Source organism: Antechinus flavipes, chromosome 4 (genome assembly GCF_016432865.1).
Source record: "Antechinus flavipes isolate AdamAnt ecotype Samford, QLD, Australia chromosome 4, AdamAnt_v2, whole genome shotgun sequence".
NCBI classification, from domain to species: domain Eukaryota; kingdom Metazoa; phylum Chordata; class Mammalia; order Dasyuromorphia; family Dasyuridae; genus Antechinus; species Antechinus flavipes.
The window spans coordinates 393,399,900-393,425,703 of NC_067401.1; the positions used below are offsets into that span (position 1 = coordinate 393,399,900).

A 25,804-nucleotide genomic window follows, 5' to 3' on the forward strand; every position below is an offset into this window, starting at 1 on the left:
TTGGCCTATATGACATCATTGTCTTGCTTATCTTTGTTTTTGTTTGTGATTATTCCTTCTTAGTTATCTCTAGGCTTTGAGCAGGCTGTTTTTTCTCTTGGACATACTTTTCCTCACCTTTGCTTTCTTAAAATGCCATCTTCATTAAAAACTTAGGTCAATAGCTATCCCCTACATGAAACCCCCAAGTTGTTAGTATTTTTTCCCATTTCATCTTGTGAAATATGAGGATATAATGAAATTTGATAATCATAGTTTACTATTCTCAGATTTTTTGATAGGGGGAGGAAACTATATCATCCTTTTCTATAGGAATGAAATTTCAGATTAAACAAAAGCCAACACAAGAAAAGCTTTTAAAAATACATTTAGAGAGAGGGCAGAGCCAAGATAGTAGAGAGGACACATGCTTCTTTCTGAGCTCTCACATTAATACCCTCACATTAATTACAAAATTCAGCCTATGAAATAGTGCTGGACTAGCAGAATGTACAAATGTTGGGAGCACAGCAAATTACCAGCAGAAGATAATTTCAAAGATGACCAGAAAAGGTCTGTTTTGATTGGGTGCATGCATGGGAGGAAGCCAGACACACTCAGGGAGGCAGAGCACAAAAGCCAGTCCATGCTGAGCAGATGGGGGTTTGAAAGGAAGGCAGGTTGCAGTCTTTGTAAGGTGGAGAATCTATGGGGAGGACTCTACCACAGTGATGACTACTTTGCCCTAGTTGCAACTCAGTAGATCAGCAGAGAAGTTACAAAACATCCAACACAAATGCAAAGGTAAAGAGTGTACCCCAAATCTCCAGAGTCTCATGAGACCTGGCCACACCCACCCATCACTGGGAGTGACTTAGTGTAATTCCAGCACAGCTGTTCTCACTTCCTGTTCGATAGAGGAAACTTGGAACCTCCTTGTCCTAAAAGCACAGATCCCAACTTTTTTTTAAAAAATTGAGTAAAAAGGCAAAGCAGGATTTAACTATAGATAGCTTCTATAATGAAAGAGGGCAGATTTCAAACCCTGAGGAGACTAAAAGAAGATTGTCTGCAGACGAAGACATAAAAGGTGATATGACCTGGTCCTCACCACACAAGGCTCTCCTAGAAGAAATTTAAAAGAATCTTAAAAGAGAGCTAGAAGAAAAATGGGGTAAGGAAAGGAAAATTCTGTAAGAAGGTTTGGAAAAGGCATATAACTCATTAAAACAAAGATTTGATAAAGTGGAAAAAGAAAATAAGTCCCTGATATGTGACATGGAAAAGGCAAAGAACTCCCAGGAAAATAGGAATTTTTGTGTATTGGAAAAAATTAAAGAACTCTCAGGAAAACAGAATTTGTGAGTTGGAAAAAAAATAACTCCTTTAAAAAATTGATGAAATGGAAAAAAAATTCTATAGAACAAAATAACTCACTTTAAAACACAATTGGACAAATACAAAAAGAAGTAAAAAAGGTAAATGAAGAAAATAATTCATTAAAAATCAGAACTGAACAAATGGAAATGAATGACTCAATGATATATCAAGAATCAGTCAAGCAAAACCAAAAAAAAAAAAAAATGAAAAAATAGAAAAAAAAGTTAAATACTTGGGAAAACAAAAGACTTGGAAAATAGATCTAGGAGAGATAATCTAAGGATTATTGGACTCCCTGAAAATCATGATGGGAAAAAAGAGCCTAGACACTATTTTTCAGGAAATCATCAAAGAGAACTGCCAGATGTCATAGAATCATAAGGTAAAATAGCCATTGAAAGAATTAATCAAACACTTCCTGAAAAAGATCCCAAAATGAAAATTCCAAGGTGTAATGTGGCTAAATTTCAGAACTATCACACCAAGGAAAGAATATTACACCAGCCAGAAAAAAAAAACAATTCAAATACCGAGGAGCCACAAAAGGGATTACTCAAAATCTGAAAACGTCTACATTAAAGGATTGAAGGGTCTGGAATCTGATATTCTGAAATGCAAACAAACTTAAAATCCAGTCAAGAATAAATTACCCAGCTAAACTGAACATTTTCTTCCAGGGAAGAAATGGGTATTCAATGAAACAGGTGAATTCCATTTATATCTGATGAAAAAAACAGAGCAAAACAAAAAATTTGACCTCCAAATATAGGATTCAAGAGAAATATAAAAAGGTAAAAAGAACTCTTGAAAACTGTATTTCTGTTATGGGTATACATAGAGAGTACATGTATAATTTGATTTTACTGTTATAACATCAAAAAAGAACTAGAGGTGGAAAGCAGATTGTACCAGAAAAGGGGAAAAGTAGAGGTAAAAAGAGGTAAATTGCATCTCATGAAGAGGCTAAGGAAACCTATTATATCTGAGGAAAAGAAGGGAGGGGGATGAACATTGTGTGAATCTTTCATCAGATTTGGCTCAAAGAAAAAATATTGCATTGGTTTACAGAGAAATTTCTCCCACCTCATTGATAAGTAGAAGGGAAAAGCATAAAAGAAAGGGGTAGGCTAAATAGAAGGGAATACCAAAATAGTAAGGGAGGTTCAAGGTTCAAGGAGGTAAAGGTTCAAGAAAGGGGGAGGGACTCTAAGGGGGAGGGAGAGATTCTAAAGAGAGAGGGTTGAGTGAGGCAAGTGGTGCCTATAAATTTAATACTGGGGATAAGGGATAGGGGGGAAAGGAAAGAGAAAAGTATAATTTGGGGATAATAAGATGACAGGAAATACAGAATTAGTACTTTTAACCATAAATGTGAATGGGGTGAACTCTCCCATAAAGCAGAGGCAGATAGCAGACTGAATTAAAAGCTAGAATCCTACAATATGTTATTTACAGGAAACACATTTAAGACAGGGTGATACATACAGAATAAATGTAAAAGACTGGCGCAGAATCTATTATGCTTCAGGTGAAGTAAAAAAACAGGGGTAGCCATCCTGATCTCAGATCAAGCAAAAGCAAAAATCAATCTAATTAAAAGAGATAAGGAAGGGCATTATATCTTGCTAAAGGGTAGCATAGATAATGAAGCAATAGTGATACTAAACATATATGCACCAAGTGGTAGAGCATCTAAATTCCTAAAGGAGAAATTAAGCGAGCTGCAAGAAGAAATAGACAGCATAACTGTAATAATGGGAGATCTCAACATTGCACTCTCAGAACTAGACAGATCAAACCACAAAATAAATAAGAAAGACGTTAAAGAAGTAAATAGAATACTATAAAATTAGATATAGTAGATCTTTAGAGAAACCTGAATTAAGACAGAAAGGAATATATTTTCTTGGCAGGTCATGGAACTTATACAAAAATTGACCATATATTAGGACATGAAGACCTCAAAATCTAATGCAGAAAGGCAGAAATAATAAATGCATTCTTTTCATATCATAATGCAATAAAAAATACATTTCAATAAAAATCCAGGGGAATAATAGATCAAAAAGTGATTGGAAACTAAATGATCTCATCCTAAAGAATGAATGGGTGAAACAGCAAATCGTAGACACAATAATTTCATCCAAGAGAATGATAATAATGAGACCACATACCATAATGTGTGGGATGCAGCAAAAGCAGTAATAAGGGGAAATTTTATATCTCTAGTGGCTTATTTGCATAAAATAGAGAAAGAAAAGATCAATGAATTGGGCTTGCAAATAAAAAAGCTAGAAGAAGAGCAAATTAAAAATCCCCAATCAAATACCAAATTTGAAATTCTAAAAATAAAAGAGATTAATAAAATTTAAAGTAAAAAAAAAAACCTATGAATTAATAAATAAAACTAAGAGTTGGTTCTATTAAAAAAAAACAAAATAGATAAACCTTTGGTAAATTTGATTAGAAAAAGAAAAGAGGAAAATTAAATTGTTAGTCTTAAAAATGAAGAGGGAGAACTTTCCACTAATGAAGAGGAAATTAGAGCAATAATTAGGAGTTAATTTGCCCAATTTTATGCTAGTAAATTCAATAACCCAAGTAAAATAGATGAATACCTACAAAAATATAGGTTGCCCAGATTAACAGAAGAAGAAGTAAATTAAACAGTCCCATTTTAGAAAAAGAAATAGAACAAACTATTAATCAACTCCCTAACAACAAATCCCCAGGACCAGATGGATTTACATGTGAATTCTATAAACATTTAAAGAACAATTAACCCCAATACTATATAAATTATTTGAAAAAAATAGGGAATGAAGGAGTCCTACCAAATTCCTTTTATGACACAGACATGGTACTGATATCTAAACCAAGTAGGACAAAAATGGGGAATGAAAATTAGACCAATCTCCCTAATGAATATTGATGCAAAAATCTTAAATAAAATATTAGCAAAGAGATTACAGAAAATCATGCCCAGGATAATATACCATGACCAAGTAGGATTTATACCAGGAATGCAGGGCTGGTACAATATTAGGAAAACTATTAGCATAATTGACTATATCAATAACCAAATCAACAAAAGCCATATGATCATTTCAATAGATGCAGAAAAAGCATTTGATAAAATCCAACACCCAGTCCTATTAAAAACACTAGAGAGGATAGTAATAAATGGACTTTTCCTTAAAATAGTCAGGAGCATCTATTTAAAACCATCAGTAAGCATCATATGTAATGGGGATGAATTGGAACTATTCCCAATAAAATCAGGAGTGAAACAAGGTTGCCCACTACCACCAAAATTCAGTATTGTATTAGAAATGCTAGCCTCGGCAATAAGAGTCAAGAAAGAGATTAAAGGAATTAGAGTAGGTAATGAGGAAACCAAATTATCACTCTTTGCAGATATATGATGGTATATAAATCTAGAGAATCTACTAAAAAGCTACTAGAAATAATCTACAACTTTAGCAATGTTGCAGGATACAAAATAAATCCACATAAATCATCAGCATTTTTATACATTGCTAACAAAATCCAACAGTAAGAGATACAAAGAGAAATTCCATTTAAAATAACTGTTGATAGTACAAAGTATTTGGGGATCTATCTGCCAAGGGAAAACTACAAAACACTTTCCACACAAAGTAAAACCTAAACAATTTGAAAAATATTAAATGCTCTTGGATAGGTTGAGCGAATATAATAAATATGACTATACTATCTAAACTAATCTATTTATTTAGTGCTATACCAATCAAACTCCCAAAAACTATCTTATTAACTTAGAAAACATAACAACAAAATTTATCTGGAAGAACTTTTGTTGAATTTCAAGAGAACTAATGAAAAAAAATCAAATGAAGGTAGCCTAACTATACCAGATTTAAAACTGTATTATAAAGCAGCGGTCATCAAAACCATCTGGTACTGGCTAAGAAATAGACTAGTTGATCAGTAGAACTAGATTCACAGGACAAAATAGTCAATAACTATAGCGATCTAGTGTTTGACAAACCTAAAGACCGCAGCTTTTGGGATAAGAATTTACTATTTGACAAAAACTGCTGGGAAAATTGGAAACTAGTATGGTATAAACTAGGCATTGACCCACAACCTAACACCGTATACCAACATAAAGTCAAAAATGGGTTCATGATCTAGACATAGAGAATGATACTATAAACAAATTAGAAGAACATAGACAGTTTACCTCTCAGACGTGTGTAGGAGGAAGGAATTTGTGATCAAAAAATAACTAGAAATCAATAATGATCACAAAATAGAAAATTTTGATTATATTAAGTTGAAAAGTTTTTATACAAATAAAACTAATGCAGGTAAGATCAGAAGGGAAGCAATAAACTGGCAAAATATTTTTACATTCAAAGGCTCTGATAAAGATCTCATTTCTAAAATATAGAGAGAATTGATTCAAATTTATAAGAATTCAAGCCATTCTCCAATTGATAAATGGTCAAAGGAGATGAACAATTTTCAGATGAAGAAGTTGAAACCATTTCCAGTCATATGAAAAGGTGCTCCAATTATTGATCAGAGAAATGCAAACTAAGACAACTCTGAGATACCACTATATACCTCTCAGATTGGCTAAAATGAGGAAAAGATAATGACAAGTGTTGGAGGACATGTGGGAAGGCTGGGACACTGCTACATTGTTAGTGGAGTTGTGAATGAATACAACCATTCTAGAGAGCAATTTGAAATTATGTTCAAAAAGTTATCAAATTTTGAATACCCTTTGATCCAGCAGTGCTACTACTGGGCTTATATCCCAAAGAGATATTAAAGAAGGGAAAGTGACCCACATGTGCAAAAATGTTCTTGGCAGGCCTTTTTGTACTGGCTAGAAACTGGAAATTGAATGGATGGCCATCAATTGAAAAATGGCTGAATAAGTTGTGGCATATGAATCCTATGGAATATTATTGTTCTGTAAGAAATGACCAGCAGGATGATTTCAGAGAAACCTAGAGAGACTTCATGAATTGATGCTAAGTGAAATAAGCAGTACCAGGAGATCATTATATATGGCAACAACAAGATTATACTATGATCAACTCTGATGGATGTGGCTCTCTTTAACAATGATTTTGTTCAGTAAAGAAGAGAATAAGCTACACCCAGAAAGAGAACTATGGGAAATGAATGTGAACTACAACATAGCATTTCCATTCTTTCTGTTATTGTTTGCTTGCATTTTTGTTTTCCTTCTCAGGTTTTTTCTTTCTTGATCCAATTTTTCTTGTGCAGCAAGATAACTGTATAAATATGTATACATATATTTTATTTAATATATACTTTAAGATTAACATGTATTGGATTACCTGACATCTAGGGGAGGGAGTTGGGGGAAGAAGGGGAAAAGTTGTTAACAGAAGGTTTTGTAAGGGTCAGTGTTGAAAAATTACCCATACATATGTTTTGTAAATAAAAAGTTATAATAATAAAATAAAAAAATACATTTAGAGAGGCAGCTAGATGGCACAGTGGATAGAGCACTGGCCCTGAAGTCAGGAAGACCTGAGTTCAAATCTGGCTTCAAACAATACTTCCAAGCTGTGTGACCCCTGGCAAGTCATTTAACCCCAATTGACTTAGCAAAAAAAAAAAAATTTAAAAAGAACATAATTTTTAAACAGATCTCATAGTGATATTTTTAGTATTCATACTCTCATTTCTGAATAACACATGACATCTAAGTATAAAGTAGCAGTATTAGTTGTTTCTTTTAAATACACTAAACTTCAAACATTCATTTGTAGAAATTGTTAGGATTATGATGGTATTTCCCTCACTCAGAATATTTTTTTAAAGTTCTATATTAAAAATTCCCTCATACTCAATTTGTAAGTCATTTTGAGAGAAGAGAAAACAGAGTGGAGAAGACTTGTAATTTCATGCTATAATTTCCAGTGAATAAGTCACATTTTAACAAAGCAAATCAGCAACTGCACTTCAGTTTCAAATTTTAGAATGTATCTTGGGGTACCGAGAAGCTAAGTGCTTTTATCAATCACATGGATAGTATGTTTTGGAAGCTTCAATTGGTTTGGTTTCTTGGAAGAGACTTGTGATTTTACTGGTTTAGAGACTCCTGTTAAAAAATTCAATGCTGATTAGATATTTCTTCTGCAGTTTACAATTTTAGAGGTTTTTCTGTGAGGAGAGGTTAAATGACTTTGCTGAGGCTCATGTTGCCAATGTAATTCAGAGGCAGAATTTAAACTGTAGTCAAACTCTCATTATGCTACCTTATGGTTATAGGTCATGTCAGAAAAAAAACCTAATTAGTTAGATGTTGGATATCGAAGCAATTTTTATTTTTTAGAATGAGACAATACCTTAAAATGTGCCTACTGATTTATAGTTAATTTGTGACTTGAATTGATACAAATTTTTATATCAAGAAAATAATAAATTCTTTATTTCAATGAAAAACAAATATAATTTCAGGTGCTGGTTTCTTATTTTATTAAATTTATAATCATTTCCCTGAATTCTGGCCTTTGAGAATTAGCACACTTTCATCAATCATTGATCTAGTTCAGGCTCTCCACTTTTTGTCTAGACTATTGCAATGGCTCCCAAATTTATCTCTCTGCCTCAAATATTTCCCTTTTCCAGTTTGTTTTTCACATGGTTGCCAAAGTAGTTTTTCTAAAGATCAAGTTTAATCATGTCATTTTAATCAATAAAACATATATACTTGAGAGACTTTTCTCTTTCATTCTGTTATGATAAAGCAGCTAGATGGCATAGTGGATAGAGTACTAGACCTGAAGTTAGGAAGACCTGGGTACAAATACAGCTTTGCACATTTAACACTTCCTGGCTGTAATGACTCTGGGCAAATCACTTAACCCCAATTGCCTTACCAAAGAAATAATAAAGTATGTGTCATGCTGTTCTGATGGAGCTAGGTAATTCCAAATTACTGAACGATGGCTACATATAGGATTGATATTACAAAATCAAGAAAACCAGATGTGACTTAAAATGTTTTTAGATCAAATCAACAATTTCATAGTTTTCAAAATAGGACAAAGAATGAATGAAACTTACAATTACATCTTGGAAGAGGTGACCAGCCCTCAGGGGTACATGTTGCTTTGTTTCCAGTAAGTGGTGGGTAATAATTTTCTTTGCATGTAAATGAGATTTCTTCATATCCTCTATATTTGTTTGCCTTAGGAAATACATTCCCATTAGACAGATGTGGGGGATCACATGTGATTTCTAAAAAGAAATATGTAATTAGGTCAATTAAAATATAGGGTTACCAGTCCATTAAGATTATGAAATATACCAAATAACCCAATAGATTTTAGTCTCGCTCACTAGCAGCATTTAAATTCCTCTTCATTCAGAATGGTTAAGTCATGCTATATTCTAATAACTCATATGGCCTTTTTGAAAATCAGTATATTCACCATAGATGACTAATTTTCATATCATTTTGATACAGAAAATATATTGAACTTATTTTTATAGTATTTAATAATCTTTCAGTATCTCAGAATCAACATTATGAATATAAATCATATGTATATGGCATATATATACATATATTATTATGTATGTATATGTAACAGTAGAAAATGAATGTTTTTAGCTTCTTGGTTGTAGAAAGTTTTATTTTTAAATTCCAGATGAATGGAAATTGACCTAATTAGGTTATATTAATGATAGGTTTTCTCTATTAACATTGTTAGTCAATTCCTCATCTCACCATGGAAACTGGGCTTTGTTGCTTGTTGCTTGACATGATAGTGCTGGGAGATTTAAAAGTCTTGTCACATGGTATAAGATAGCTATGTACCTAACTTTGTGGATCTCTTCCTTGGTTTCCTCACATTCTTCCCCATGTGTGCTATGAGGATACAAAGTTTATCCTTTGTATCTTTTATCTACTAATCATAGGTTTTTTTTTTTCTGCTAGAATAACAGAATAAATTTTTTCTCTATTTCACGTAAGAATCATTCAAATAGTCGAAGATAGCTACCACATTCTTCTCTGTTTTTTTCTTTACAACTAAAAGACATTCAAATCCTTTAACTGTTTTATGACATAATTTGAAAACTCTTCATCATCAGAATAGCTCTCTTTTGGATATACATTTATTTGTCACTATCACTTTAAAAATGCACTGATCAGAAGTAACTACAATTTTGGAAATTCATTCTTTTTAGTGAAGACTCCTGTGACTGTCCTGATCTGGATACTAATACATTTGTTTTAATGATGTGATTATTATGTACAAAATTGCATAATTGGGTTATATTAATCTTGTGATCCATTAAACCCTTGTCTCTTTCAGATAGCCTGCTATCCCCAAAATCTTACCCATCTTATGCTTATATGATTTTCTAGGCTTGTATGTAGAAGCAAAACTGTGTAGGAAAAAAAGTTCTATTTTTATCTGTCATTAACGATCTTCTATGACTTTGAGAAAGTCCTTTATATTCTTTAGTTCCAAGTTCCCTTGCTTCACAAAAAAGAAGTTAGACTAGATGATCTCTAAAGTCTTTTCCACTTCAGTAAATACTAACAACTTTCATCTTACTAGTTTTAAGTATGCCAAAATAACCATTCTATTGAGAAGTAGAATAGTTTTAAAAGCAACTAAATATGCAATTATTCAATTAAATAAAAATGAATTTAGATAATAAAGATAAATAATGACCTATACATAATAAAGCTGGACTCCAACCATATTTAGTACACGTGGAATCTGCTCTTTCACCATGTGCAAAACCAGGATTGCATATATATTGCAGCCGTTCGTTCTCCTTGTAAACTGCCTTCCCACCTAAAAGTTTTCCATTCTCAATTTCTGGTACTTCACAGGAAATTCCTAATAAAATAGAGAAAATATCAAAATGTTTTTAAATGAATAGCAAAATAATGTTAAAAGAAACTAATCATAGACATAATATTTAAAACAATAGTTATATTAGTTGAACAGATAAGTAACATAAATCTTACTCAATTCCTTAATATTTCATTTGTCTTTCTTTTTATCTGTTTCCTATGACTGCTGAAGGATTTAAAACATATTGACAAAATTCATTGCATTAGAAGAGTCAGGAAAATGAGAAAGGGAAGAGGAGTGAAGGAATCTTATTTTAATCAGAACTGACTCAAAGAGGAAATAACATACACACTGGAGAAGGTAATACAAAAAGAAAGGAGGCGATAGAAGAGAGAGCATATTAGGGGAGGAGGTGGTCAGAAATAAAACCTTTTTGAGGAGGGAATGGGTGAAAGGAGAGATAGAAAATATAAAAAGAAGGGGGGAAATACAGTTAGCAATAGTAATTGCAAAAAGAATTTTGAAGCAAGTTTCTCTGATGAAAGCTTAATTTCTCAAACATTTAGAAAACTGAGTCAAATTTATTTAAAAAAAAATAAGAGCCATGTCTCAACTGATATATGATCAAAAGGTATGAACAGTTTTCAGAACTAATCAAGTTATTTATAGCCATATTTAAAAATACTCTAACTCACTATTGATTAGAGAAATGCAAATTAAAACAATTCTGAGGCACTACTTCATACCTATTGTTGACTAATGGGTCAGAAAAGGGAAATTATAAATATTGGAGGAAATGTGGGGGAAATGAGGCATTGTTGATGGAATTGTGAATCATTCAACCATTCTGTAGAGCAATTTAGAATTATAACCAAAGGGCTGTAAAATCATGCATATTCTTTGACCTAACAATACCATTACTAAGCATGTATCCCAAATGAGATTTTAAAAAATCTAAAAAGAACAAAGGACTTATATATTAAAATATTTATATTTATAATTTTCTCAGGGCAAAGAATTGGAAATTGAGGAGGTGCCCATTAATTGGGGACTGGCTCAATAAATTTTGATATGTAATTATAATGGAATACTATTGTTGTATAAGAAATGATGAGCAGGATGCTCTCAGACACACCCAGAAAGTCCTCTATGAGCTCAAGCAAAGTGAAATGTGTTGTGTACAAATAGCAATCTTCTGGAACGATCAGCTGTGAACAACTTTGTTCTTCTCAGCAATACAATAATCCAAGATTACTCTAAAGGATTTATGAAAAATGCATTCTATACCAAGAGAAACAACTGATTGTATCTGAATACAGATTGAAACATGTAAAAAAAACACTTTATTTTCTTGAGGATTTTCCTTTTTTTTTTTTTTTTTTGGGAGGGGGTGGATCTATGTTTTCATTCATAACATGATTTCTTTTACAATTTTCTTGTCAGATTATAATGAAGAAAAAAGACTGATAATACACTTAACATTATTTTAATGTTCATTGCTTTGGACATTAATGTTATATTTCTGTAATGGAGAAGAATAATATGAGATATGGAGTAAAGGGAGCAGATTTGTTTTCACCTTGTTTGCTTTGAGATTACAATGTTTTTCAGATAGCTTGCCATAAAAGAGTAGAATTGAAAGGAAAAGTTCAATATTAGATAGGCAATTTAGAAAGAGAACGATCTTTAAGAGACCACTAACACATTTTGGTGAAAGTTGCCAATAACTTTAATTATGTTGATGGTAATAGTAATGTAAAGAAGGCGTATATGCAACAGATATTTTGGAAGTATAATTAGCTAGACTTTACAACACATTAGATGTATGGTTTGCAGTAGGAGGAAGAATAAAATATTATGTTCAGTTTACATATACATATTAGGAGAATGTTAATGGCATCAAAAATCAGGCTAGTTGTAGAATTTAGAATGAGAAGGAATGCAGATTTTAATTTTTAAGTTGATATTAAAATGCCACTGAACTATCTAAAAGGAAAAGTCTAATAAGCAGCTTGCTAGTACAAACTGAAACAGAGATCAGATAGCATGATTTAGGAATTGATTGCTTATTGGTCATAGATAATCATCTGCATAAGAAAAGATATAGAAGTAGGTGAAAAGGTAGAGTGAGAAAATAAGCAAAATGAGAACAGAACATTTATTAAAGGGAGGTGGTAGAGAAAAATGAAAATGAACCAATCAAGAAGATAGAGAAGGACTAGAAAAGTGAATAAACTAAGAGAATCTCTGGGGAAGTAAAGAGAAAATATCAAGGAAAGAAGAGTTAATCCATATAGTTAAATATTATAGAGAAGATGAAAGAAATGAAGAATGAGAATAAGCAATTGAATATAAGATTAAAAGGTAATTGATAATCTTTGGAGAAGCAATTTTAGTAATGGAGGTGAAAGCAAGATTTTGAAAAGATATAGGGATAACTCATGGTGAGGGAAGTGAAAGAGAAATATAGATTAAAGAAATAAAGAAAATTATGAAGAAATTTATCATCACTTAACCCCAATTGCCTCAGCAAAAAAAAATTAACAAGGAAAGGATGAGTAATCATGGGATGGCATTTTTAGAGATCAGTGGAATAGAATTGAGGAAAGAAGAAAAGGAAGAGAGTAAAGAGAGAAAGCCAAAGAAATTAAAGGGAGAGATGGAAACAGAATAACAGAGAAAGAGAGATAGAGAGACAGAAACAGAGAGACAGAGGGAGGCAGAGACAGAGACAGAGATATTCACATGAAGATAAATAAAAAATGAAATGCAAAAAAAAATTAAGAGAGAAATTGCTTACACTCTTGATTGGCATCTAAAAGCAAGAGTAATCTTCTGGTAAATTATTTCTTGTTGTAATTGTTAATGAATGGTAGCAAAATCATAACTGTCTAAGACAAATATCTTAACCATCTTCACACACACACACACACACACACACACACACACACACACACCCTTTAGCATTCTCTTTATATTATACACATAATCCAAAAAAATTCTAAATTACATAAGGACAAGATGTAAATGAAGCCAAATAAAAGTAAACTTTTCTTACCCACACATTGAGGTTCTTGTTCATTCCAATCACCACTTGTTGAGCAGTGTATTTCTCTAGGCCCCTTCAGCTTAAAACCTGGATTACATTCAAACTGTACTACCTGGCCAAAAGTAAATTCCTCTTCTGGGTCAAGTGAACTTGTGACAATTCTTCCATTCTCTGGTGCTGTCACTGGTAAGCACTTAACCACTAAAAATGTAAACATATACTTATAGAAGTAGTTAAATAATTTGCAATATCTATTGTAAATGAAATTCTAACGTAAAAATGGATTTATAAAATAACAAAATTATTTGAATATTTCAACCGCAGAGATTTTAAGACTGATTATATCTATAATGATATAATCTATGTTATTTAACCAATATTTATAATATCCATCTTTACTTCATTAAAAAATAACATTGTTTTTTTTTAACTTGGATGCTAATAAAAAGAGCATTGAATTTTAAATCAAACAACATGGATTTAAATGTTGCCTCATTTTTCTAGCTATGTGACTTTGAGAAGCTAATATGGACTTCTATGGATCAATGATGAAGAGGTCGGAATAGGTGGCTCTAAGGTCTCTTTCAAGTCTAAAATTATGATTTATAGTCTATGATAATCTTCAGTGTTCCTAAAAGTCTAAAAATAATAATATTCTAATTGCAAGTCTGTATGATGGTTGTGATGAATTTAAATGCCTGAAACATTAAGAAACACTAGTTACCATTTATTTATTATTGGCTACAAATATAAGCAATGGTGAATTTTATTTTTAAAAATATGTAGCAAAGAAGTTTATTGATTTATAGGAATATTAAGCATAAGGAAATGTTTATTTAAAATTCTCATTAAAATCATTATAAAATATATTTGTCACACAAATGTACCTTCACAGAAAGGGACATCATTGCTCCATCCATCTGCTTCACATACACGAAAATTGACTGGACTTATTAATTGATATCTGTAAATATAAAGCAATTGAAAGCAAGATCAGGTTTGTGTGTGGTTCATAGCACTTTTGAAGCACCTTTTAAAGAAAAATAACAATTGAATATTAATTAGCTTGTGGCCAAAATTCCTTTCAATGAAAATAAAATTTCATAGTTCAATGATATAATAATAATAATGATAGCTTGCTTTTATATAGAAGTTTAATGTTTGCAAAGTACTTTAAAATATCTAACTCTATCTCACAACAAGCTTTAAAATTATTGTTATTATTAACTCCATTTTGCAGATAAAGAAACTAAGGAAAACAGAGAATGATTTGCATGGGTAACCCAGCTTGTAAATGTTTGAGGTCAAGTTTGAACTCAGGTCTTTCTTCCTGATTTCACATATAACAATTTGTACACTGTGCCATGTAATTTTGAGTACTCCTTCAACAAAGCATTTTTGCAACCAATTCAAGACATGCTTTATAAACAATTGTCTCTGTCCTTGATAAATCCTCCATGTGTTGTCCAAAAGAAATGGGTGGACTGGATGAAGAAGTATAGACTCAGTGTTTCTTGAGGCCTTCAAGCTAGATTTCTTGATATAGTGTAGATATTTGTAAATAATATAGGCTGCCAATCAGGTATTAGTTCACTTTTGTTGAATAATTAGACTTGCTCCTTTTCTACTAATACATCTCCCTGATGACATTATTTGTCATTAGCCTTGTTCAGTTTTTGTTGATATTAATCATCCCAGGGGATGGAGCCAAGATGACAGAGAATAGACAGGACTTTGCCTGAGTTCTTTCTGGTTTCCCTCAGAATCAACACTAGATCAAGTCTCTCAATGGATTTTAGAGTGATAGAATCCATGAATATTTAAATGTGACAAATTTCCAGCAGAAGATATCTTGGAAGGATTCAGGAAAGATATCTCAATTGGGCAAGGGGGATGTGGCCCAGTGCAGCAATTCAGGGAGGTCCTGGGTGGAGCAGCCCCATGTGAGGAATCTAATAGGAGGCTCTTAACCAAAATACAGTAGTGTTAGCTACTCTGTCCTTGTTCAGAAGGCCAGTGGATAATCAGACTAGTTATGAAACCAAATAGTATAGCAAATAGTGATCCCCTAATCCCAGCATAACAGGTAGGACTTGGTCAGGCCTATCCAGAACAGGGGAGAAACATGCTTCAACCCCAGCCCCAGTGCAGTGTGAAGCTCCTGTTGCCCTGTAAAGTAAGTTTGGGACAATCTTCCCTGTGTCCTAGGAACAGACCTTAACCTTTAAAAAGGAGCAAAAAAACCAAAAAGAGCTCTGATTATAGATAGCTATTGTGGAGACAGGGAAGAACAGAACTCAAATTCTGAGGACACTAAAAACAAACCACCTCTAGATGAAGTGTCAAAGAGGGATATAACTGGTATTCAACTCAAAAGATTCTTTTAGAAGAATTTTAAAAAGATATTTTAAAGAATTAGAAGAAAAATGGGGAAAGAAAATGAGAACTTTGCAAGAGTTTGGAAAATGGAACAGAAATTAACCAAAGAAAACAACTCCTTAAAAAATACTAGATTCTAAAAAATTTTTTTAAAAATACTGAAGACAACCACTTGTTTAAAAATAGATTTGGTGAAATGGAAAAAGAAAATAACTCCTTAAAAAATAAAATTGGTGAAATGGAAAAAAATCCAATGAAAATGATTCAAATCTAAAACAAAATCCCCAATGGGGAATTTTTTAAAAGTGTAAGTGAAGGAAGAATAATATTTCTAGAATAGCACTTCCAGATATCAAAGTCTATTATAAAGCATTGGTCAATAAATTTATATTGTATTAGTTTAAAAAGTAGAGAGGAAAATGAATGGAATATATTAGACAAAGGAGAATTTTAAACAAAGAAATCAGTGACCCAATTTTTGATAAACTGTAAAACAAGTTTCTGTGGAAAGAGCTCCTTATTTCATAAAAATTGCTAAGAAAACTGGAAAGCTAACTAGAAAAAAAAGTATTGCAATATACTTTATATCACACATATAATACATAATAAATTATAGATGGATGTATAGCCTTAATATTAAAAATCATAAAACAAAAATAGAAAAAGACAACAGATTATATGGTTTAATAGATATATGTAGAAATTATATTCTTCATCAAATAAGTGATTGAGACAGTTATAGAAGATAAAACTCTGATTATATGAAATAGCAAAGCTTTGATACAACACAACTAATGAACTTAGGATAAAAAGTGAAGAATACAATTTTGAAAAAAAATTGTCAAAATGGATGGATATTCAAGATATGTAAACATCCTCCTTCAACTCTATTGTTCAACAAAACAAAGAAAATCCATAAGCCTTTTCACAATTGTTATTGTCAAGGGAAAGGAATATACATACACAAAATTACAACCTATTAGTAATCATATGAAAGAATGGTCCAAATGACTATTACTAAGTAAATTTCAAATTAATATAACACTAAACTTTTGATCTATAATCTAAAAACTGATAAATATGACAAAATATAGGAACAGTCACTTTTTTGGAGGGGTTATGGAAAGATAGTTACACTACTAATAAATACATTGTTGCTAGAACTGTAAATAATTTCAAATATTTTGAAAATTAATTAATAATCAAGAAAGTAAAATAAACAAAATAGCTATTTAATTCAAAGATTCCACAATTAGGCATGTATTTCAAAGAGGTTGTATTGATATGATGAAAGTTATCAAACCCAGCAAAATATTCATAGCAGCACTTTTTGTGATGGCAAAGAATTGGAAACAGCATAATTTGGATACAGCCTAAACAAATTTTGGTATATGAATATAATAGAATATTTTGCATTAGAAATGATGAATATAGATAAACATAATATGATTGTTATGAAATGGTGCAAAGTAAGTAAACAGAGTTTAGAAAGCAATATATACAATGATTACAGCAATATATAAAGAACCCACCAAAAAAAAAAAAGAAAGGGAAAGATGAAAAATTAGAAAGGACAATATAGCATCAAAAGAGACATTAAAAAATGATAGTGGGGCAGCTAGGTGGTACAGTGGATAGACCACCACCCCTGAAGTCAGAATGACCTGAATTTCCATCTGACCTCAGACACTTAACACTTCCTGGCTATGTGAGCCTGGACAAGTCACTTAACTCCAATTGCCTCAGCCAAAAAAAAAAAAAAAAGATAATGCTATCCTTTGCAGAGATAGGAAGTCAACAAAGAAGGTAGAGTATACTTTTTCAAACTTTTTTTTATCTATAGAAATATTACTTGTTGCATGGAATAGTTCTATGGAAAGGAAAGGGAAAAAGCTACTGGGAGAAATTTTGGTGATTAAAAAATAAATCTATAAAATTTATTTTAAAAGGCAAAATTAGAAAAAATGGATTTGGCAGGTCCTCATAAAAACATATTTAGTACCAAAAATTTACCAGTTAAAGTCAATCTGCTAAAAAATGAACATCATCATTTTAAGCAAATAATAAAAATGTTTCTTTGGAACTTAATCTTTAAAATTAAATTAACAATAACAAAAATAATTAATTTTGCATTTTAAAGCAAGCTATGTTTACAATTTTTTCTATTAAATCAAAGATGACAAAATGGTGATTTGGGGAGTGTCATTTCTTGACAAATTTAAGTGATTACATGTCTGACTTTCTCATAGAAGGATGAAAAGCAGGTAAACATTATTATAAAGCAAGAATATTTGAAAACTAATTCCATAATTTTCTTTTTGGCAAGGAAATTGGGATTAAGACTTGCCCAGTCACACTGCTAATAAATGTTAAGTGTCTGAGATCACATTTGAATTCGGGTCCTCCTGACTCCAGAGCCATTGCACCATCTATCTTTTCCAAGAACAGATTTTATAAGTGTTCTATTAATTAGTGAATATTTTCAAGTGAAAAATATTTTTGCTGCCCCATTCCATTCTGTAGAACAGCCCTATGGTACAGTAAAAAGCCCTCTTAAGAGGAGGAAGATCTAAGTGCATTATATATTTCAAAATATAATAGTTTTGTCACCCCAAGAAAGTCACGAAACCTCTGAGTGCTCCATATACCTCTCTAAAATTATAAGATCCAGAATTTTGCCCTCACTAAAACCTTTCACTTTTGAAATTACACTGACACCTAAACCACAAAGATGACAGGTTTCCAACAAAATAAGACAACTTCCTAACTGCAGGCATTTGAATAATGACACTAGTATAGCTAGAACCTCAGTGTTTACCCTTTCATCATTTACTATCTCACCATAATTCTTCTGCTTACATATCTCTAAAATATGTTTTAAAAAAATTTATTAGTTTATCTGTTCACTCTGATAATTTTGCTACCAGTAGTTTAAAATTCTTTACACCTACCCTTCATTACATTTATATACAACCCGGGATCCAAATAAAAATTCAGTATCTTCCAAAAGTTCAAAAGAACCAAACGGAATATCTCCAGGGTGACCACAGGGCTTTCCTAAAATAAAATGATAAAATATAAAATAATGATATGGCAAATAAAAATATCTTTTTTTGTCCCTGTTATTGAGTGAGATGAACATAACTCTGCATTATGCAGAGACTTGTTTTTTGGTAGATGTCCTAGAAATCAATTTTTACATAGTGGGAGCATGCTTGAAATTTCTCTATAGACAAATACAAAGCATCTTATAATAAATATTCTGGGGTTTTTTGCAATAATTCAGTAAAATTATTTCTTTTTAGGAACATAACTTTTTATGTAAAACACCATAATGTTTAAATTTTTCAACATATTGAAAAGAATTTGAAGTATGCATCTAAATAAACAGAAATTATATAAAAACAAGAAATACTCACTCATACAAACTCGAGATGGGTAAAGAGACTCCCATTTTCCATGCTTACATTCCATTACTATACTTCCAAGTGTTCTATATCCAGGTCGACATTTGTAAGTAGCACGTGTACCTTCTGGATATACTGACTTAGACCATGTCCCTGATAGAATTTCTGTAGGTTTTCTTGGAGGAGCATCATTACAGTCTGTGGGAGGGAGGGTGAGAAATGCCAAGTTAATTAACTAAAAATAAAAGAGTATAATTTTTGAGCTGCAAGAGATCACAGAGCTTCCTTCCAATGAGTTTATCTTACATATAAGAAAACTGAGGTTTATTCATATAAGTAAAGTGAATTGCCCAGGATCAAACATCAATTAATAAGTTAGGTTAATTAATAGCAGAATGTGGACCTAAATGATCTTCATACTAGAGTGCATAACCATTAGAAAGGGCTTCCTTCATCATCATAGTGAGGACAAGAGCTGAAATAAAAAGTATTTTAAGGTTTGCAACAACTTTGATTTCACAATAGTAAGATTCTATTATTATTCTCATTTTACAAATGAGGAAACTGAGACTACATAGAAGTTAAGTGACTTGACTATGGTCACATAGTATGTATTTGAAGCAGAGTTTGAATTCATATTTCTGATTTAAAGTTTAGAATTCTACATACTATATATCAGGGCTTCTTAAACTTTTTCCACTAAGTTTTTGCATGACACCAATTATATAGGCATATTAAATTGGTATACAAATCAAACTTTAATCATAATAAATCAGAATTTTGTGACCCTCTCATTCAGTTATATGGTCACACATGGGATCATGACTCACAATTTAAGAAGCTTCACACTATATCATGCTACTTCTTATAAGAGGAATTATGTAATTAAATAAAAGTATGGCCTTTATCCATGTATGCAAAATTCTCTTCAGAATTTAAAGCTGTATATGAATGGTTATTATGTATTCATATTATTTACCAAATTCATATTACAATTGATATATACTTAGAGTATGTATTAAAATTATTCTACCAGTAGTACTCAGATTCTCATATACCTAACCTGAAGAGTGATTCACTTTTGTCTATGATGGAAGCACATGGAATAGTGAGGAAAAATGTGCTTGACTCATACTAAGTACTACATAAATATTATTATTCTTAGATGAGGACATATACCTAACCCCCAATACCAGCCAAATCAGCTCAGATGATCAATTAAGCGCTTTGTTATTATTATCACCCTTTTACAGAAGAGAAAGCTGAGACAAATCAAAGTGATCTGACTTGGCGAGGTTTATACAAATAATAAGTGTTTAAGGCCACTTTGAACTTAACTCTTTCTGAGTCCAGGTCTAGCATGCTTTCCACTGCACCACCTATCTGCCTCTAAAACATTTCTAAAACTATCAGTTCAAAATAATGAGTAGACAACCATGAAAATAACTACAGCTTATGTAATAATATTGATTGCACAGGATGGGGAGATAAAGAATTTCTAAAAACTTAATAAGATACTCCAGATAAACATACATCCTGACATATGGTGTCTTTAAGAAGAAAAATTGGAAAAATATGAGAATGGTGAGATTTGTGTGAGAGTACAGTTTAGAAAGGATGAATTAGAAGATCAATGATTTGTTGAAAACACAGCAGCCTCATGTCTTTACACCAAGAATACTTTATCTGAAAAAAAATAAGCATATAGTGAATATATGAAACATTAAATAGTAAACAAAAATGTAACATTATATTTTAACAGATAAGACATATCAATATGGTAGTTATCCTTGAATCAGCTGTCTTTATATAGTCAGATCACTTATCTATGAGAGAAAATATTGAAAGTAATACAAAAGTAATAAAACAAATATTACTGAGAAAAATATGATGCACAATTGAAACAAGAAATCAGAAATATTTCAAAAGTAACTGAAAATGAAGAATTGGAAGTAAGCAACATAAATTATGTCAAATTGATTATAATTATAATTATATACAGAGGTTTAATCATTACAAGGCCACCAAAAGAGCTCAGAAAGACTCCTACTCATCAAATACTTGACTTAATCAACAAAGTAATTTCAACCAAATGCAATTCCAGTTTGGAATGTAAATTCAATTTATAAAATAATGCCAAAAAATGACAATAGATAATAATAAGCAGTATCTGTAATGGGCTGAGGCTTGAGTTGATGCACTGAGGTCCCAAGCACATGAGGCTAAATAGTAATTGGACCATACTCTATTAATATGTAAGCTTGGAGAAAGAATGGCCCCCACCCACTCTTTGTGCAAGTCCTGATGTGTTGTATAGGAAATGACGATTTTGGTGGGTGGAGGCAGGGGAGTGGAAAAGTAAGGGGAGGAGAGACTTTTGGGACGGCCATTGCCACGGTTGCCTCCACGGTTGCCTCCACGGTTGGCTCCACGGTTGGCTCAGCTCGCATCGCTCTCTCTTAGCTGGCTTCCTGTCGCAACTGCCTATATTTGCTATTGCAATCTTTCTTGCCTATATTTGCTATAGCAATCTTTATTCACCTCTTCACTTCAATAAATATTGAAGATTTTTCCCTTAACCTGAATTCCTGACTCCGGCTGACTTTAAATACGCGGTCATTACATTTGGCGCCCAACGTGGGACCTGATAAGATATACACCTTTTACACCAATACACAAATTAATGTGTGTTGTGAGACCATCCCAGAGTGGCAAATTTTATTAGCCATGGCTCCCAATTTTATACATGGGTCTCCATTAAAGATAACCAGACTTTTACATAATTGGCGATGGATTCTTGAAGAAAAAGTTTCTAAAGTTCCTCTTAAAGGACCAACTATCTTTACAGATGCATCCAAAGACAATATTTGTGCTGTATACTCTCATGACTTAACTATAAAGAGAGTAGTCAGAACTCCTTTTCAGTCCACTCAGCAGAACGAATTATATGCAATCATGTTAGCTCTCACTTATTACCCAGGAGACATAAATATAATATCTGATTCAGCCTATTCAGTAGGTGTGGTACAAAGAATTGCCACAGCCCAAATAAAATTTGCAGCTTCTAATATATATCAGCTCTTTAAGGAACTTCAGGAGCAAGTAAGAAAACATCCAGGTAAGATTTATATCTTGCATGTCCACTCACATAGTGGACTCCCAGGCCCTATTTTTGATGGGAATTCAAAGGCAGATAGCCTTTTAACTATGTTAGCCAGTACGCCTTTATTTCAGGAGGCCCAGGAATCCCATTCTAAGTACCATCAGGCTGCTCAAGCTTTGCGTTTACAATTTGGGATTACAAAAGAGGAAGCTAGGAGCATAGTAAAAAGCTGTACAGCTTGCCTTCCTTTCCATGCTCCTACACTGCCTCCAGGGAAGAACCCTCGTGGTTTGAGACCCAATGAAATCTGGCAAATGGATGTGACCCATTATAAATCTTTCGGTCGTCTGTCTTTTATCCATGTTGTGGTAGACACCTTTTCAGGATTCACTTTTGCCATACCAGCAGCAAAAGAGACAGCCCGAGTGGTCACTGAATTCCTCATGCAAGCATTTGCCATTATGGGTGTGCCACAAGCAATAAAAACAGACAATGGTCCTGCATATACCTCCAAACATTTTGCACACTTTTGTGCACAGTATAAGATTTTACACACCACTGGCATACCCTTTAATCCTCAAGGACAGGCAATAGTAGAGAGGAGAACCAGAGATATTAAGACGCTGCTCCAAAAACAAAAGAAAGGGGGAGCCACAGGTAACCCTAGAGAGCTTCTAAATCTAGCACTTTATACTATTAACTTCTTGATTTTTGACAAAGATGCACTGGCTCCGGCAGACAGGTTTTATAACCCACCGGAAGGGCAATGTCCAGTGCGAGCAGCTCCACTATCTTTAGATAATCGCCAGGTGATGTGGAGACACCCAGAAAGTGGTGAATGGAAGGGACCAGATAGGCTAACTGCTTGGGGGAGAGAGTTTGCTTGTATCTCTACAGGTGGAGAAGGAATCAGATGGGTGCCAACGAGCCGTATTCGCCTTGTCCATCGCAGAGAGACGGAGCAGACCCTTGAAACGAAGGAGAAGACCCAAGAAACATTGGGTGGTTCTGTTGCTGATTGTGCTCACCATTGAAAGAGTGTGGCAGTTATGGCGTTTGACTCATGGACATAGAAAATCATTGGACTTCAAAACCCTCAGAAATCATTGGATTCTCTGAGACAGTAGATTGTTGTAGGACTTTAAATCCTTCAGGAATCATTGGATTCTTTGAGACATAAGACTTGAAAGCCCTCAGGAATCATTGGATTTTCTGAGAAATGATAAGACTGTTACAGGACTTCAAAATCTGCTGGAATCATTGGATTCCCTAAGACAAAAAGACTTTTGCTGGACTTCAAAAACTTGGGGGGATCATTGGATTCCCTGATATGTGAAGCAATGGACAATAGATTGGTTTTGGACTATCTCTTGGCTGCTGAAGAGGTGTATGTGTGACTGCTGTTTACATACTCTCCTTCTAGGACTTCTGGCAATCTTTTACAACACAATGTTGATTTATATTGTTTGTTATACCGTTACTTGGGTGTATAATTCATGTTTGTTACACCACATCAAGCCTGCACTGACTGTGGGGAGAGTCATCACTAATAGTCTCTGCGTTGTTGCTATGTGCTATGTGTTCCCATGCTGATGGGTTTGTGCATAATAAGACCCTTGAGCCCAGAAACCTGCTAGCAACCCCACTTCCCTTTGGTGCTTTTCATCTCCCTTCCTGAGATGTCAGGGAGGGCGTGATTATCTCCTTTTTAGTGCTTTCACCTCCCTTCCTGAGAAGTCAGGAGGGTCGTGATCACTTCCTTTTCAGTGCTTTCACCTCCTTTCCTGAGAAATCAGGGAGGGTGTGATCACCTCCCCTTGGGGGCTCTGACCTCCCTGAAGAGTCAGGGATGGCATGATCACCTGTGTTCTAAAACAAAAGAAAGCGGGAGATGTAATGGGCTGAGGCTTGAGTTGATGCACTGAGGTCCCAAGCACATAAGGCTAAATAGTAATTGGACCATACTCTATTAATATGTAAGCTTGGAGAAAGAATGGCCCCCACCCACTCTTTGTGCAAGTCCTGATGTGTTGTATAGGAAATGATGATTTTGGTGGTGGAGGCAGGGGAGTGGAAAAGTAAGGGGAGGAGAGACTTTTGGGACGGCCATTGCCACGGTTGCCTCCACGGTTGGCTCCACGGTTGGCTCGGCTCGCGTCGCTCTCTCTTAGCTGGCTTCCTGTCGCAACTGCCTATATTTGCTATCGCAATCTTTCTTGCCTATATTTGCTATAGCAATCTTTATTCACCTCTTCACTTCAATAAATATTGAAGATTTTTCCCTTAACCTGAATTCCTGACTCCGGCTGACTTTAAATACGCGGTCATTACAAGTATCATGTCATAAATCTAAAATAGAGGATAATACAAATTAAAGTAGAACTTAGGTGTTATAGCTAAAATTGTGACATGAAAGGTTGTAGAGGAGTTTTTTTCACATAAAGCCCTGTAAATATCTGAAAAGAACACCAGAAAGACCAATGACAGAGAAAAAAAAAAGAAACAGAAGCAAGTTTCTCCATTCAATCTAGAAATGCATGAAAAATATCCAGAAGTAAATAGAACCTGATGTGCCAGATAAGCCAATGCTTAAAAAGGAAACTAGTTGAAAGGAATGCAATTGAAACTGTATATACTCCACTTTATTCTGTATTATTTATTAATTGTTGGTTGCAGATTGTTTCTAATAACTGGAATCACTATTTATTTAAAGGATAGTTTGATTTAGTTGATTACTTAACATTAAAAGGTATGACCATAATCAAAACATAATTTCTTCCCCCTCCCTGCTCTAAACTGCAACTTGAACATTTCTCCCAGAAGGGAGAGGAAGCAGATAAATGCTTGGATTGATAAGGTGATTTGCCTTACCATCAGTAAAGGATTACTTAACACTGGAATTTCTAGAGAATAATGATTAATTATGTGTTTTACTTGTCATAGATCTTGAAAATCCCCTCTTTATTAAGTCAGGTTAATTGTAAGCACCCTACTTTTACAAACTTTATAAAATATTGTACTGCCTGTTTTAATACATTTCTAGTCACTGAGGGGCCACTGATCTCTACAACTGGCAACTGATCAGAACATTTGTGCCTCTATTTCTCTTCATCACAGATTTTTATCAGCCTATGATGGGATTTCAGCAAGGGCCCCTACTCCTTCCTTCCCCGCCACAGACTTCCCTTCAGAACTCCTTTTAGTGAACTGTTCTAGAGGCTAAACTTCTCCTCAGGTCTCAAGCTAAATTTTCTCTGAGCAAAGCTAAATTCCCCCTTTCTTGGGGATGATTTAGGTAAGCCTCTATTTTATGGGAGATAATTTAGATTTAGTCTCTAATCTGCTTTTATTCTTCTCAGTAAAAATAAGTATTTTAAGATAGTAAGGGAAGTCTTTTTTCAGGCAAAAGATACTCTAAGCTTCAGTTTTAGTAAACTTACTCTTTCCTGTACATATACTTTCACAAAAAATCTCAAGGAATAGAATTTTAACTTTAGATGTCTCTCTTTTCTATATATATTTCCAATACTGGCCATGTTGGAGATTGCCAAGATAAAAGGCAGATACAAAAACTATTTAGAAGCTAAATTTGTTATTGCCTACTGAAAATGTCTAAATTATGAATTGGATGTTTTAGGAGTATTTTGATGAGTTTTAG

At 33.2% G+C, this 25,804-nt stretch overlaps 1 protein-coding gene across 1 annotated transcript in view; it reads right to left on the reverse strand.

Annotated features, from left to right (window-relative positions):
- The window catches only part of LOC127562765 (complement factor H-like), a 118,011-nt gene that overhangs the window by 67,856 nt on the left and 24,351 nt on the right, over positions 1-25,804 (reverse strand). The window contains exons 2-7 of the mRNA XM_051998718.1: positions 19,056-19,241; positions 18,588-18,693; positions 14,145-14,221; positions 13,267-13,458; positions 10,080-10,250; positions 8,458-8,631 (exon numbers count right to left, since the gene is read on the reverse strand). Coding sequence (XP_051854678.1) covers positions 8,458-8,631; positions 10,080-10,250; positions 13,267-13,458; positions 14,145-14,221; positions 18,588-18,693; positions 19,056-19,241 — 906 coding nt within the window. The remainder of the gene's footprint in view (positions 1-8,457; positions 8,632-10,079; positions 10,251-13,266; positions 13,459-14,144; positions 14,222-18,587; positions 18,694-19,055; positions 19,242-25,804) is intronic.